Source organism: Haliaeetus albicilla, chromosome 10 (assembly GCF_947461875.1).
Source record: "Haliaeetus albicilla chromosome 10, bHalAlb1.1, whole genome shotgun sequence".
In the NCBI taxonomy this organism is placed as follows: Eukaryota; Metazoa; Chordata; class Aves; order Accipitriformes; family Accipitridae; genus Haliaeetus; species Haliaeetus albicilla.
The window spans coordinates 19,721,325-19,734,464 of NC_091492.1; the positions used below are offsets into that span (position 1 = coordinate 19,721,325).

A 13,140-nucleotide genomic window follows, 5' to 3' on the forward strand; every position below is an offset into this window, starting at 1 on the left:
TCAGTTTTAGCATAACTTTCATTATGATAGACTGGTCCAAAGAGGATCTGTTCCTTTCCCATGTTCATAAAGATACAATCATGAAAAACTGTGAGCAAAGTCTTGTCCCTGAGTGGTTTAATCCAGGTTGAGTCCAAAATCATTAAATAACAGTATGATGTGACTCATGGCCGCTGTAATAACACATCAAGGACACTGGTGATTGGGATAGGCTCCATGTGTGCAAGGCCTCCAAGGCAGAAGACACAAAAGGCATTTTTGATGCAAAAGCAGAGATGTTCCTGATAAAATTAGGTGGCTGCACAGCTGCAGCTCCCACTGTCTTTGCCAGGGCCTCCTATTACCCAGCTGCTCAGCAATGAAGAGCATCTCCTAAGGAGAACGGGACTTGGCAGCACCATGGTGAGAGACACTAAAGCTCCTTTCTTCCTGCCACAAATCAATGCCCAATTTGAAATCATTTATCCTCAGTTACCCTGAACATTCTCCCAAAGCCACTGAAGATGTGGGCACAGTCACATTCACTGCGCGTGCCTAAATCAAACACTGTCTCCTATCATACAGAAACATATGCAAGTATCTGAAGCTGATGGAAGTATTACAACTCACATGTTCATTGCTTCTTGCCAGATGTCAGCTGAAATTTAAAAGCAAGCAGGAACCAACAGACAAGGTCCCCCTCACAAAACAGCAATTTAATAGTTATTTGTATCTCTTTGTGGTGTAAAGTCCAGCCACATCCTCCAGATTTAAATTTTCAGCTAGAATATATAAAGGATTTATTACTATGCTGCACAGTTTAACTCTACTCACCAGCTTTTTGTAACAAAAAAATCACAGTCAGTTGGGTAATTTTACAGGCTATGGTATACAGTAATTCCTTCAGTGCATTTCCTTCTAGTTCCCGTTTATGTGATACCCAGAATAATGGTGCTTGGGCTTTGAAGTTTGACTTAATCTTTATCACAAACTTTGCATTTTAGCAATGCAGAAATGGGATTGAAAACTTCTGGCTGTAAAAACATAATGTTCCCCATTTCTATTACAGCTGCTAGGGGCAAAAAGGGTTCATTCAACATGTCTGTGGGGACCCCTATGATACCTTTTCTACTATTGCTCTTGGACCCATTAGTGGCAGGCTAAGATTCCTTACAATCCAGTGATCCCTAATGGCAAGAAACAGCCCTTTCTTGGCCACGAAATGGCTCCACAGTACCAACAGATCAGCTCCACAGAAAGCCAGCACTGGACCCTTCGACCAACAAGCTGCACACAGCTGGCCCCACCAGCCTGGACTAACAAGTTTGCCAAAAACACTGCCCACTTTGGCTAGCATAATCATCAGAGAGCTAAAGTATTCACCTCAGCTCAGTGCCTTCAAAAGGAAAAACATAGTCTCACAGCAGTAAAAAATCTTTCAGGTTCCACAGTATTCACAGCACACTGATCCTCTTTTGCTCACTTATGGGCCTTGGTTTTCAGCCAGACCTCCACCTTGCTTCAGCTTTTGTAAACTGGTAATCATGCGAGGCTTGATCCAACACGGAACAATTTTAAATCTATTCCTAAATCAGCAAAGTGATTCAGTATTCTATATAATCTTAACAAAACAGAAGTATTTCACATTCAGATACAGTTGGTCAAAGAACTATGCAAATACCAAAACAATCTGTTCATGCTCTATCTAATATGTAGCAAAAGCAGACAATTGTTGAATTGTTTTGCTCTGGAATGGCTTTGCCTGTCAGCCTTGCAGCTTTCCAAATATCAGGCAAGTAGCATTATGACTCACTTTTGGAATTCAAAAAACAAATGTCTATCATGTGTCGTGTGACTTTTATGATTCATGAAAATGACCACAGCATCCAACTGTCATATTACACAGGCAAAAGGAGTAAATAGCAAAAAGGAGGTCAGATCAGATTAATTCTTTCAAAAAAGTATTTTTCTGTCCCCCCTCAAACCAAGGAGACAAAAGGGAATTACTGGAGGCGCTGTTGGCCACAGAGAACAGTTGGGCTTTTCCACCAGGCACAAAATCCTCCAAGCAATCAGAGTGCCTGAGTACAGCATTTACACAGGTGGTTTTGTTCTGAAAGTGAACAAAAATTCAAACTTCTGAAGTTTACCAAGACATTAAAAAAGACCCACTGATTTGGTCCCTTTATATAACTGCATGTAGTAATAATAATAATGGCAAATCTTTTTTATGTTAAAATATAATGTAAAATACTTACTGTAACAAAGTATTAAATCTGTCTATAAACATACTAAAATTTAACCTGCATGAGTTAAAAGATTTCTAACATGTTGAAAGTGAAATGAGAAAGCCAAATAATTAATCTCACCATTTCCTCAATAAGATGAGTAGAAATAAAAATACATCCTACCCGATTCAAAAACAAAAGAAAATTCAGCTTTGACAAAGCTTCCCTTTCCATGAGAAAACCTCCCGTTTTAACAAGTCCCTTGAAATGTGTGCTTTAATAAAAACCTGGTGTTAAGTCTCCATTGGCTCTGGAAAGTTTGGAATTCATGCAGATAGTAATTATTAGTGCTGACTCAGTCATAAATCAGGTCCAAATTTAATTGAGAATTCTGTAACTTGGATTTTTAAAGGAGCTACTTTTATGAATACAGTGTTAGAAAGATTTGTTATATGTATTTCCATTTCATATCATATGGGATCTGCTTTTCTGTCTAAAAAAAGAGATGAATGGAACAAATGCTATAGCCTTTTACAGCATTTCATATGTCTTTAAATGCTGTCAAGAGCAAGACTAATTAGCTAAATGCCTTATTCCTTGCCTCTTTCTTTAAGTGAAAATTTTGATGAGTTATGCTCAGAGATATTTTTGTACATGTTAAAAATACATGTATGTATGCAAAATGAGAGTTAAGTTAACATATTGATATCTTAATTATTAGTACCATATGTCAGGTTAAATTAATAAGTATTTTTAATTAAGAGACAAAAAACCAATGCACTTGCCAGTTGTACTCTTCTATAGATTATCATAATTCAGTATGCAGCAACTAATCGTACTTGCAAATGCATTTCAAAATGTTTTATTAGTCTTAACTAGCTCTGTTCACAGTCAAACTTCTGTTGATAAAAATAAAGCAATTTATTAAATGAATATAGGACTGCTCCTCCAAGTTTTAGGCAAACCCAAAATTCAGTTTCAGATCCTGGGTTTCTTAAAGGTATAATTATTCTAGGTAGGAATGGGTAATGACTATTTGCAGTCTGCAAAAAATAAGATGCCAGTAGCACCTGGAGCTTCTGCAACATAATAATGGTCAAAGCTGTCTGACCTGAGAATTTAATAGCTATAGCTTGGTGCAAGAGTGATTCCACCAGCCTGCTGATTTTTCATTTTATGACCACGGCAAAACTTTTGTTCTGTTGGGGAAAAAAGTTGTTCATTCCATGGAGAGGAAATAGCAGTGCCATTTTTAATACAAAAAGCCCTCAGCACAAAGCTCTGCTATTTAAAGATAATTACAGCTTTTAAAAGATTAAATCAAATGATGATCCTACTTATACATAAAATAGCCAATAAATTACCCTCTGCATTTCTCTAATGAACATTTTTAGTGCTAGCAGTTTCTTTTACAGGCGAGCTCACTTCCAAGCAGTTTGATATACTGTTATTAAATTTGAACTTTTAGTCACTACAATAGTAATTGCAAGAGCAATTCACAGAATACAAATCTCTCTTTTTGTCAAACACTCAACCGTCTGCTCCATACACAACAGCAGAAGAGCTCTAATAGTTTAAATGCCTTGTAAATCAGTTTATTTGTATACTCAAGCACAGAATACATTTTGCCCTGATACAAAAAGCAACAGGAACTCCAAAGCAATCAGTGCAAGCAATTTCACCTGCACTCCAGCATGCAGCTTATTGTGCAACTGTTTTAGCAACATGCTTCTAAATGAATGATTCAGCTTTTCAGTCACGGTAGGAAAACAGTTACAAGCGTGTATTGCTGCTAATGTGTGTGTGTGTGCATGTGTATATATGCACGCTCATGTGGTCTTTGCCAGAAATGATGAGAAACAGATGTGCTGGTGAATTAGTTCATTGTAAATCTCGCACAATTTTCTGTTCTGCTCAGATTCATGTGGAGGACTGTAAACGCCCGAGGAAAACCCACAGGTCCTCTTCTTGTTGCTACATTCTGGCCTGATCTGCCAGAGAAAATTGATGCTGTCTACGAGGCCCCTCAAGATGAGAAGGCTGTATTTTTTTCAGGTATTGTTTTAAGTTTTAAAATGTGAGTAGCCATTTGCATAAAAGTTGCATTCAGGCTCAGTTTCCTCTGAGTTGTAACTGGGCCAGGGAATGGCCTGCCTAAGAGCCAGTATAGCCAGCAGGTATGGGTGACATCTCAAACATCCCATGCTGAGGATTTTAGGACAAAGGCTGGATCTGAAAGACTCTGAACAGCACTCAGCCTCCATTACAACAAAGGAGAGCTATAAAGACCTAGAAAGACACCTTCGACGTTAAGCAAGACTAAACAAAGGTCAATATTTAAAACAAAAAGCAACAACAACAACAGTGGGAACTCTGTTTCATCAGTCACTGCTCTGGTTTTCTTCTGTTTCCTCTCATTTTAATTTACTGTCCCTGTACATGTTGCTTGAGAAGATTAGATCTTTTTTTCCCCCCATGCCTTTCCTTGTCTCCTCCTCTTTTGCCAAAGACTGACTTCCACTCTGGCTTCCAAGTATCTGCCTTGGTGGCTCATCAGGCAGGGGATACAGGCGGCTGTGCTAGCTGCCTCCATGGGAGAGGAGGACAACAGGAAGCAGCACTACTCTGTCCCTCCTAAGTCACACATATGGTTCAGCTGTCCTGGCCAAATTAGAGGAGCTGGGAGGCTATTTTCAACATGAAAAACTGAGCCAGCAACAACTGGCTTCCAGTATCTACTAAAAACATGACTAAACATCTCCAATCATGTAAAAACCATATGGCTGATGCTGCTGTACATTTTCTGTACAGGAGGGAAAAAAAGTAATGATAATGTATTCCACATGTCTCAAAGGTCATTTGCTTTAGTTTACATGGCAGGGAGCGGGTGGGGTGGGGGTGGCTTAAAAAAGTTTTATTTCAGGCAAGCCAAAACACTTTAAATATTGCATATACTATATATAATCTTATTACAGCTAAACCTCTCTCCCTCTCTTTGTAATTTCCAGGAAAATGTAACTAGCCTGCTTTAAAAAAAAAAAGAACTATCAAACAAAGAAAGACTGGTTGAAAGTTATGTTACTTACTACTGAGACCCACCCTTTGCTCCTGAAGGGTCAAATAGTAACTTCTCTGGAACTCAAATGCTACATTATACTTTTCTTGTATTAAGACTATACTTACTTTCTTTCCCACTAGCACAGAATCAAAGAAATGTGCTTTCATGAATGAATCTTTCCATGGCTTTCAGTGAATCCACTGAGGGTATTTACTCAGTGAATTATAATACCATGTAAAGACCGCAGAATACTAGTACATCTTCACTAGTACCTATTTGGAGAGACATTAGAAAATGTTGCGTGACAAAAGACAAAAGAAACAGGAAGTCTGGGTGAAAACTTCCTGTTAATCACTCAATAAAATCACTCAACAAAACAAATGGAGGGTGAACACGAGCTTCTGCATTTGACCTTCAGGTGGCCGTGCCTCGTTTCAGACTATCTTCATCATACAAAAAATGACCAATATTAACGATTTGTTTTAACATAACCCCAACTGTATTAAGACAGCATCTGCATCAAAGATGGGACAGCTAAGAAGGGAGGAAGCAAGAGCAAGCTGGGGTGAAGTCTTTTGCTGAGAGGCAAGCAACACTGAGGAGGCAAAAGCAGAAATTGTAATCACAGTATACCTGCACTTTAATCTAGTACTTCACAGGTGGTAAAATACTAGAAAGACTAGTAGTGCAGTTAGTGCGATAAAATGTCACATAACAAAGCATAAAAGAAGAAATACTACTTTGTATCTGATTAATAAACAGTGTTTGTTTGCTTTGTTTTCTCCCCTACTTAGGAAATGAGTACTGGGTTTATTCAGCCAGTAACTTGGATAGGGGCTATCCAAAGAAACTCACCAACCTGGGACTACCCCCTGATGTGCAACGTGTTGATGCAGCTTTTAACTGGGGCAGAAACAAGAGGACATACATTTTTGCTGGAGACAGATACTGGAAGTAAGATATATTGAAGTGGTGGTGGTGGTATGTTGTTAGTCAAGCTGTGTCTCCAGGGCTGAATGCATACTGAGGTTCAGGAGGCAGAGGGTTCATCTTTGGAGAATACAAACCAAAGGCTGCCAGGACAGCACTGACAGCAGTGGCGAGTGAGGATGCTGAACCAGGGAGCATGTCTAGGAAAGCGCTTCAGTACAGCAGCAGGAAACTAGCTTGCAATGGAAGAGGATATCTGGCAGTCTGTCAGGCTGCTCGCCACTAACAACCCATTCCTCAACCCTTATGTACCAACTGCCCCACGTCAGTCTCAGGCTCTTCAGGGGGGCAAGCTGTCCCTACTGTCAGCTCACAACTGCTGGGAGAAAACTCTGAAAGGAATTCCTTAAAAATGGGCTGATCTCCAATCACTTGAAGCCAAAGACTGACCAGATTGCCTTTGAAATTCGTTCACTAAACCATCAGGTTTGGAGGCACTAGATGTAAAAGAAACAGCAGGGTGCTTAGCAAAGCATGCTAGGGATGACTGTAAATCCTTTCAGCAGCTGATGTACCAGTCACTAACACATTTGCTCTACTAATAGAATTGGCACTCAGGAGATCTGACCAAACCACAAGAAGTGTATCTGTTAGTACTTTGGGAAAAGTCTTAGCTTCAATTCATTTTGACAGTCTGGACAATCCTTTTCATGTTTCCAGTACATGCTCAGAGAAGTTTTTGTTGCAAAGAACACCACAAATGTGATATTCCACAAATGCGTGTAACCCTATTTGCACCAAGGTTCCTGTTCGAAAGGCTGTATGAGACACAAAATACGATGCAATGTAAGCAACCACACTCAGGTGACCTGCTACCACACTCCATCCAGGAAAGATACTGGACTCTTAGATTAGGAAAGAATGTCCTTAAAATGCCTCAAGGCTATTACTGTGGTAGAAGTAAATAACCTATATTAAACCTGATGAAGAGTCTACTAATTGTATTTGATAGAATTTCATTATCATAACTGGCAGGAAGATCTGGCAGGAAAGATCACCTTAAAAAGCAGAGGCACTTTGGTGCTTTGAGGAACTGTGTGAGTTACCTCGGTGCTGCCTATCAGAATGGCATGAGAGCAAAACAGAGACACTAACTCCTGCTTTCACCATCAGAGGTCTCTTCCAGGAACCAGACTTTACTTCAGGAATGCAGACATTACACAACAGGATGAAAGTTAAACCATTAATTAACTGACAATTTAGAGGAAAGTTAAGCATCAGAAACACCCACCAGAAATCTAAAAGATTCTCCAAGCTATAAGGGTTCCTTCTGAGAGATGCTCTATATGAAATATTAAAGGAGGTCTCGGTATAATTGACTCCATTTTATGTGAACATTAATTTCATGTTATGATCAAACTGGATAAGTGTCTTTATTATATCCTAATGGCTGTGGATTCCTGTAAGTAAATAAAATACCCTTTCACAATTGCCACTTCATCATAACTTTCAATTATTCTGAGGACAGTACTCTTCTTCATTATCTAAAGAAAAAAAAAAAAACTTAAAAGCTAAAGAATGTTATTCATTTTTTAATGTCATATTGTAGAAACCATCTTAAACATTTGCAAGTAGTTCTAAGTAGTTCTAATACAGCCATTTGCAATACTTTGAATTCCTACTCAAAATCTACAGACTATGAGTTAGCAAAGCTGCTGGTCTCCTCTGTACCAGCTATTGGTTTGATTAACTGTGCTCCAGGGCCTCCAAGCAATTCATCGCTCTAATCACAGACAGTATTTCTATCAAAGTACCTTATCAATTGCAGTCACTGCGGAATGCATAATTTGTTGTTAAGGCATCAAAATAAGATTAAGTGATTTCCATCTGTGTAAAGAAGAAAGCAAGCAGTTGACAAGTATTTCAGAAAAAAATGCATCTCTGTTTAACACAGATGCTATAACCCTTAAGTATGTGGCTGTTTTATTTTATACAAGCGCTCTGCCACATGGAATCAAAATAGTTACATACCATAGTCCTTCCTGTGCCATTATCACACTTACTTTAAATGGATTTTTTTGAAACCTTCTCCTCTCCCTCCTTCCAGCCCCAAGCTATTTTAGTGTTGTTATAACAAGATTGATAAAAAAAGTGAAGTTTTGTGACGGAGAGGAGGAGGAACCGGCTCAGCTTCCACAGCTGGTTTTAAAGCTACACAGCAAGGTACTAGATTTTCCTTAAATATCCAAGGAAAAAATAGTAAGCAATTTAAAGTAATAATTTAAATCGATTTTGATCAACCTACTATTCATTTGTGCTAGTGTAACTTTGGATATAATCCAAGCAGTTCCATACAGCAATGAGGGAAAGATACATACAGAGATACATACAGATACAGATAAATAGAAATCAAGAACATAAATGCTTCCCTCTCTCCAGTACTAGTCAAAGATGACCTCTCTGAAGTCCACTGCTCCTGAAGAAGTGCTGCTAGGGTGACTGAGGCCTCACATGCATTGGAAGCCTGGTTCAAACACCATCCCATGTCATTGCTTCTCAGGACATCTCCACTCCTCCTGCTCAGCACTGACTCCTATCTATGAATCAGAAAAATGGGAAAACAAGGCCACAGTCTTGCTCCTTCCATCTTCACTCTCAAGGACCTTTCATCCCTGGGACATTTATTCCCTATATATGGAAAGGGAGATCCTGGATTACTTTTTTGTGGGAGTGTAAAACTGGCTTTGCACAAATCTATCTTTGCATTCTACACTGGAAAGCACACAGAGTAAATGAAACAAATGATCATCTGCAGATGTGGATACAGACAGATCCATTCACTTCTGAAGGATACTGCAAACTAGATTCAACTTCCATGGAGTTAGGTGGATATACATCAGCTGAGTTTTTCCTCTTTAAAGCACAGATTGTGAAAGCCATTGTGGTTTGGGGTTTTTTTCCCCCCCAAAGAAAAGCATATATTTTTAACTCAGCATTTATCCGTTGATCATCACTGAGAGAGAGACTGTGTGAAAATAACAGGGGGTTTAATGAAATGTTAGGGAAAGTAATTAGTAATTTAATAGCAATCCATCAATTACATGGACTACAAGCATATTTCAAAGAAGATTTGAAAAAGATAGCCATTTCACATTAAAAACTGCTATCTTCAGATGCTGGCTGCTGCCTGAAAAAAGTTACCTTTCCTAGAATTATGTTTGGAATTTTAAAGCTGCTTTTCTGAAAAAGGTTTTGTTTTGAAAGTGTATTTTCAATTCAGCAAGAATTGCATTTCCAAAAGGAAAGATGTAAAATTTCACAGGGTTTTAAAGGAGTCAGGAATAATTATAATGAAATAGAAACAATGTTACATCTCAGTTATTATATTTCTGTTTGATTGTTTTATATAGTCACATTTGCTGAGGACTCCCTGAAATATTATGTTAAATTTTAACATTAAATACAGATTTGTAATGCAGGGATATAATTTTCTTCAGGTACAATGAAGAAAAGAAGAAAATGGAGCTTGCATCCCCTAAATTCATTGCTGACTCTTGGAATGGTGTTCCAGATAACCTCGATGCTGTCCTGGGTCTTGGTGACAGTGGTAAGCTGTAATTCTGATTCAAGTCACTAACAAGCTCTCTTATTTGTCTGCTGTGAAAGTTATTAGAGACTTTAATTTCTTGTGGTCCATGAGTAGGAAGCAAATTGAGCCAAATTCCCATTCAGCTTTGCAAACCACTGGTTCAAACAAACTTATTTTATCTCTTTATTTTCCCATTAAATATCACTTGATAAATACCCTACTAATCACAGTTTAAACTTTTTAACATGAAACATTTAGGGAATATGACCTCTCCTGAATATTTTTATCCAAGCAAATAACAGTTACGCTAATTTCTCTTTTCATGAAGGTCATTTAATTTCAATCTGCTACAGCTCTTTATCATTTACTTCCTTGATGCTGAATACTACAAAGCTTAACAAGGCAAGAAACAGCTTTTATTAGCATCTTTCCCCTTTTCTTCCTTGTGCATTTTTTGTTTTGTTTTGGGGGTTTTTTTTGGTTTTTTTTTTTTTAAAGGCTATATACTGTCTTGTTTGAGTGTCTTGAAGCATCTTACTGCTTTCCATTGCAATGCTGTACAGGTCTAGAACCCTGCTATACAGGTCTAGAACCCTGCTATACAAATGTCAGACAGGACATGGAGGAAAGTAATCAGTGATGCAGTCACTTTTATGTCAAGATGTCCCCGAGGCTCAGATCTGGGTTCATGTTGGTTTTCCAATTTGGGCATGGGGAAAATTAGCTCTGTGGAAAATTCTCTTTCCAGTGTAGTTTCAGACAGAGACTAAAGCGACTCCTGCAACCCAATGTCTGATGCACAGGGTGTCCTAACACCAGAAGACACGACTGGGCCAGTCCCTATAGCTTGGAAATTCCCAACTTCTTGACAGCTCCATAGGTTCCTCAATACCTGCATGTAGTCCCAGCACCATTTCAGCATTATCCTGCTCTAGCACAGTCAGAACTCAAGTATGACAACCTCCTTGATCACAGGCACAAATGGGTTGTATTTTACTCTTTTTTTTTAACCTCCTCTCAAAGGCAGCTGAGATCCCAGTCCATGGTTTTAAGTGGCCTCATATTTTGCACAGATATGCATATATGTCTGGAAGCGGTGCTGATATCACAAGTCTCAACTCGGTTACATTTTCAACATCTATTTTGCCAGAAAACATTTCTTCCCAGAAAATTCTGGCTCACAAAATGGTAACCTGACTTCAGGCTCCATTTAACAAGACCTCTCTTCTCCAGGATGGGAATTTCTATGTATTTTTAAAATAAATCTGTTTTATTGTATATAAATATTTCAGGAAACAAGTCTTCCAGTTCATTAAGCTTCATGAAATCAAACAGACAGAAAAGCTTTGATCAAGAATTATGTGCTCCATAATCTGAGTCTGCTTTTTTATTTACGTTCACAGGATACACCTACTTTTTCAAAGATCAGTACTATCTACAAATGGAAGACAAGAGTTTGAAGATTGTTAAAATTGGCAAGATAAATTCTGACTGGTTGGGTTGCTGAACTGTATGAGATATTAATAACCAAATATTTACTTTTTCGTTATATGCCTTATCTGTAATTAGAAATAGATCTGAATGCTAATTACTGGACCAGTCTGGTACTGGCACCAAAACATTAAGTACCAGTACTGTACACATCAGATAATTTAAGAGTGTTTGCCTCCTCAGTATACAAAAGATGTTTACGTATATATTCTGGTACAATTTTTCAGTTTTCATGCTAGTCATAGTAATGCTAGTAACAGAACATCCATCATTCTTTATTCCCTTGGTGCTTAAACAGAGGATTGAAACCATTGGAGACTGGATCACGTCCCTGTGTTATACACGTCCCAGATAGGCTCAAATGAGATGTACCAGCAGTGCACTTTGATTATTTTTTTTTTTTAAATACAGCTCTGTTATAAATAGATGGTTTGTCTTGATGTTTTTCACCCTCTTGCGAGTTTGATCATTACTTCCACTTATTTACATAATAATACAGAAAGACTGTCAAAGGCACAGGTTGCCTCAGGATTTGATTTGTGTTGATGCATGATGGAATCATGGCAAGAAACTGTGTTAAAGTATTGTTTTAAAGTACTTTTTATTTTAATACCTTAGTTAAATTCAGCAATTTGCTTCATGCACTTTGTTACTACTATATAACTTGTTTATATGGACGGAATGACTCAGATTTTTGAAGTCAATGCGTTATACATAAAAGCCAAGTATTATTGTTTAACTTGTTTTATTTTTCTGTTCTTTATAATATTGGGGTTTTGTTCAGTTAGGTTTTTTGCTTATGCATTCGGCAACAGAAAATGTTCTTTTCACAATCTGATAGAATGTTTCTCATTAAAAAAAATAAAACAGAAAAGAATGTCCCACACATGAAGTGCCAATGATACAAATAAAATCAAATTACACTGTCAACAATTCTCATGGCCAGGCTTCCTTGTATCATTTAAAATTAGAAATTCAGTAGCATGTCACAGTGAAATACCTGTCAAAGGAAAGACAGTATTTCCCCAGTATATAACTGCATATTGGATTTATTTAGAAACCTAGATTATTTTCTCTGTTAGTTCTAAGATGTAACTGCAGCAGTTTACATTAAAGAGATGATACGGTCCCACGCCTCCACGAAGCCTGCTGCCTTCTCAGAACAGTTTACATGCCTGTCTATTATCCACACTCTTTCTCCTTATCAGCAGGCTACCTCACCACAACCCAGACAGGAAGAGTCAGCATAGACACAGTGGTATCTGTATCCTACAGGGAATATAAGCTTGAGAAACAGAGATGTAAAACCTTACTCCTGCCCATGAGATCAGACACCATTTGGCCAAGAATCTTATCCAGCTCCATGCACATTAAATGCCTTGTGAGACTCTGTGGACTGCATCATGCAAGTGGTCAACCCAGATCCTTCTCAACATGTCTCTCACATTGAGTCCACGATTCATAGAACTGGCTAGTAAGCCCTGGTCAGGTTTGTTGTTATCTCAACCCTTCGTGCCCCACGTTGGGCGCCAAAATGGACTGTCATGGTTTAACCCCAGTCAGTGACTAAGCACCGCGCAGCCGCTCACTCACTCCCCCCACACCCAGGGGGATGGGGGAGAAAATCAGGAAAAGTAGTAAAATTTGTGGGTTGAAATAAGAACAGTTTAATAGAACAGAAAAGAAGAAACCAATAATGATAATGATAACACTAATAAAATGACAACAGTAATAATAAAAGGATTGGAATATACAAATGATGCACAGTGCAATTGCTCACCACCCGCCGATCGACACTCAGTTAGTCCCCGAGCAGCGATCCCCCCCGCTCCCACTCCCCCCAGTTTATACACTAGATGTGACGT

At 38.4% G+C, this 13,140-nt stretch overlaps 1 protein-coding gene across 1 annotated transcript in view; it reads left to right on the plus strand.

Moving 5' to 3' along the window:
• The window catches only part of MMP2 (matrix metallopeptidase 2), a 36,074-nt gene extending 23,864 nt beyond the window's left edge, over positions 1–12,210 (plus strand). The window contains exons 10-13 of the mRNA XM_009919688.2: positions 4,126–4,262; positions 6,060–6,219; positions 9,693–9,802; positions 11,188–12,210. Of these exons, the coding sequence (XP_009917990.1) occupies positions 4,126–4,262; positions 6,060–6,219; positions 9,693–9,802; positions 11,188–11,291 (511 nt within the window). The 3' untranslated portion in view covers positions 11,292–12,210. The remainder of the gene's footprint in view (positions 1–4,125; positions 4,263–6,059; positions 6,220–9,692; positions 9,803–11,187) is intronic.
• Positions 12,211–13,140: the final 930 nt, after the last annotated feature.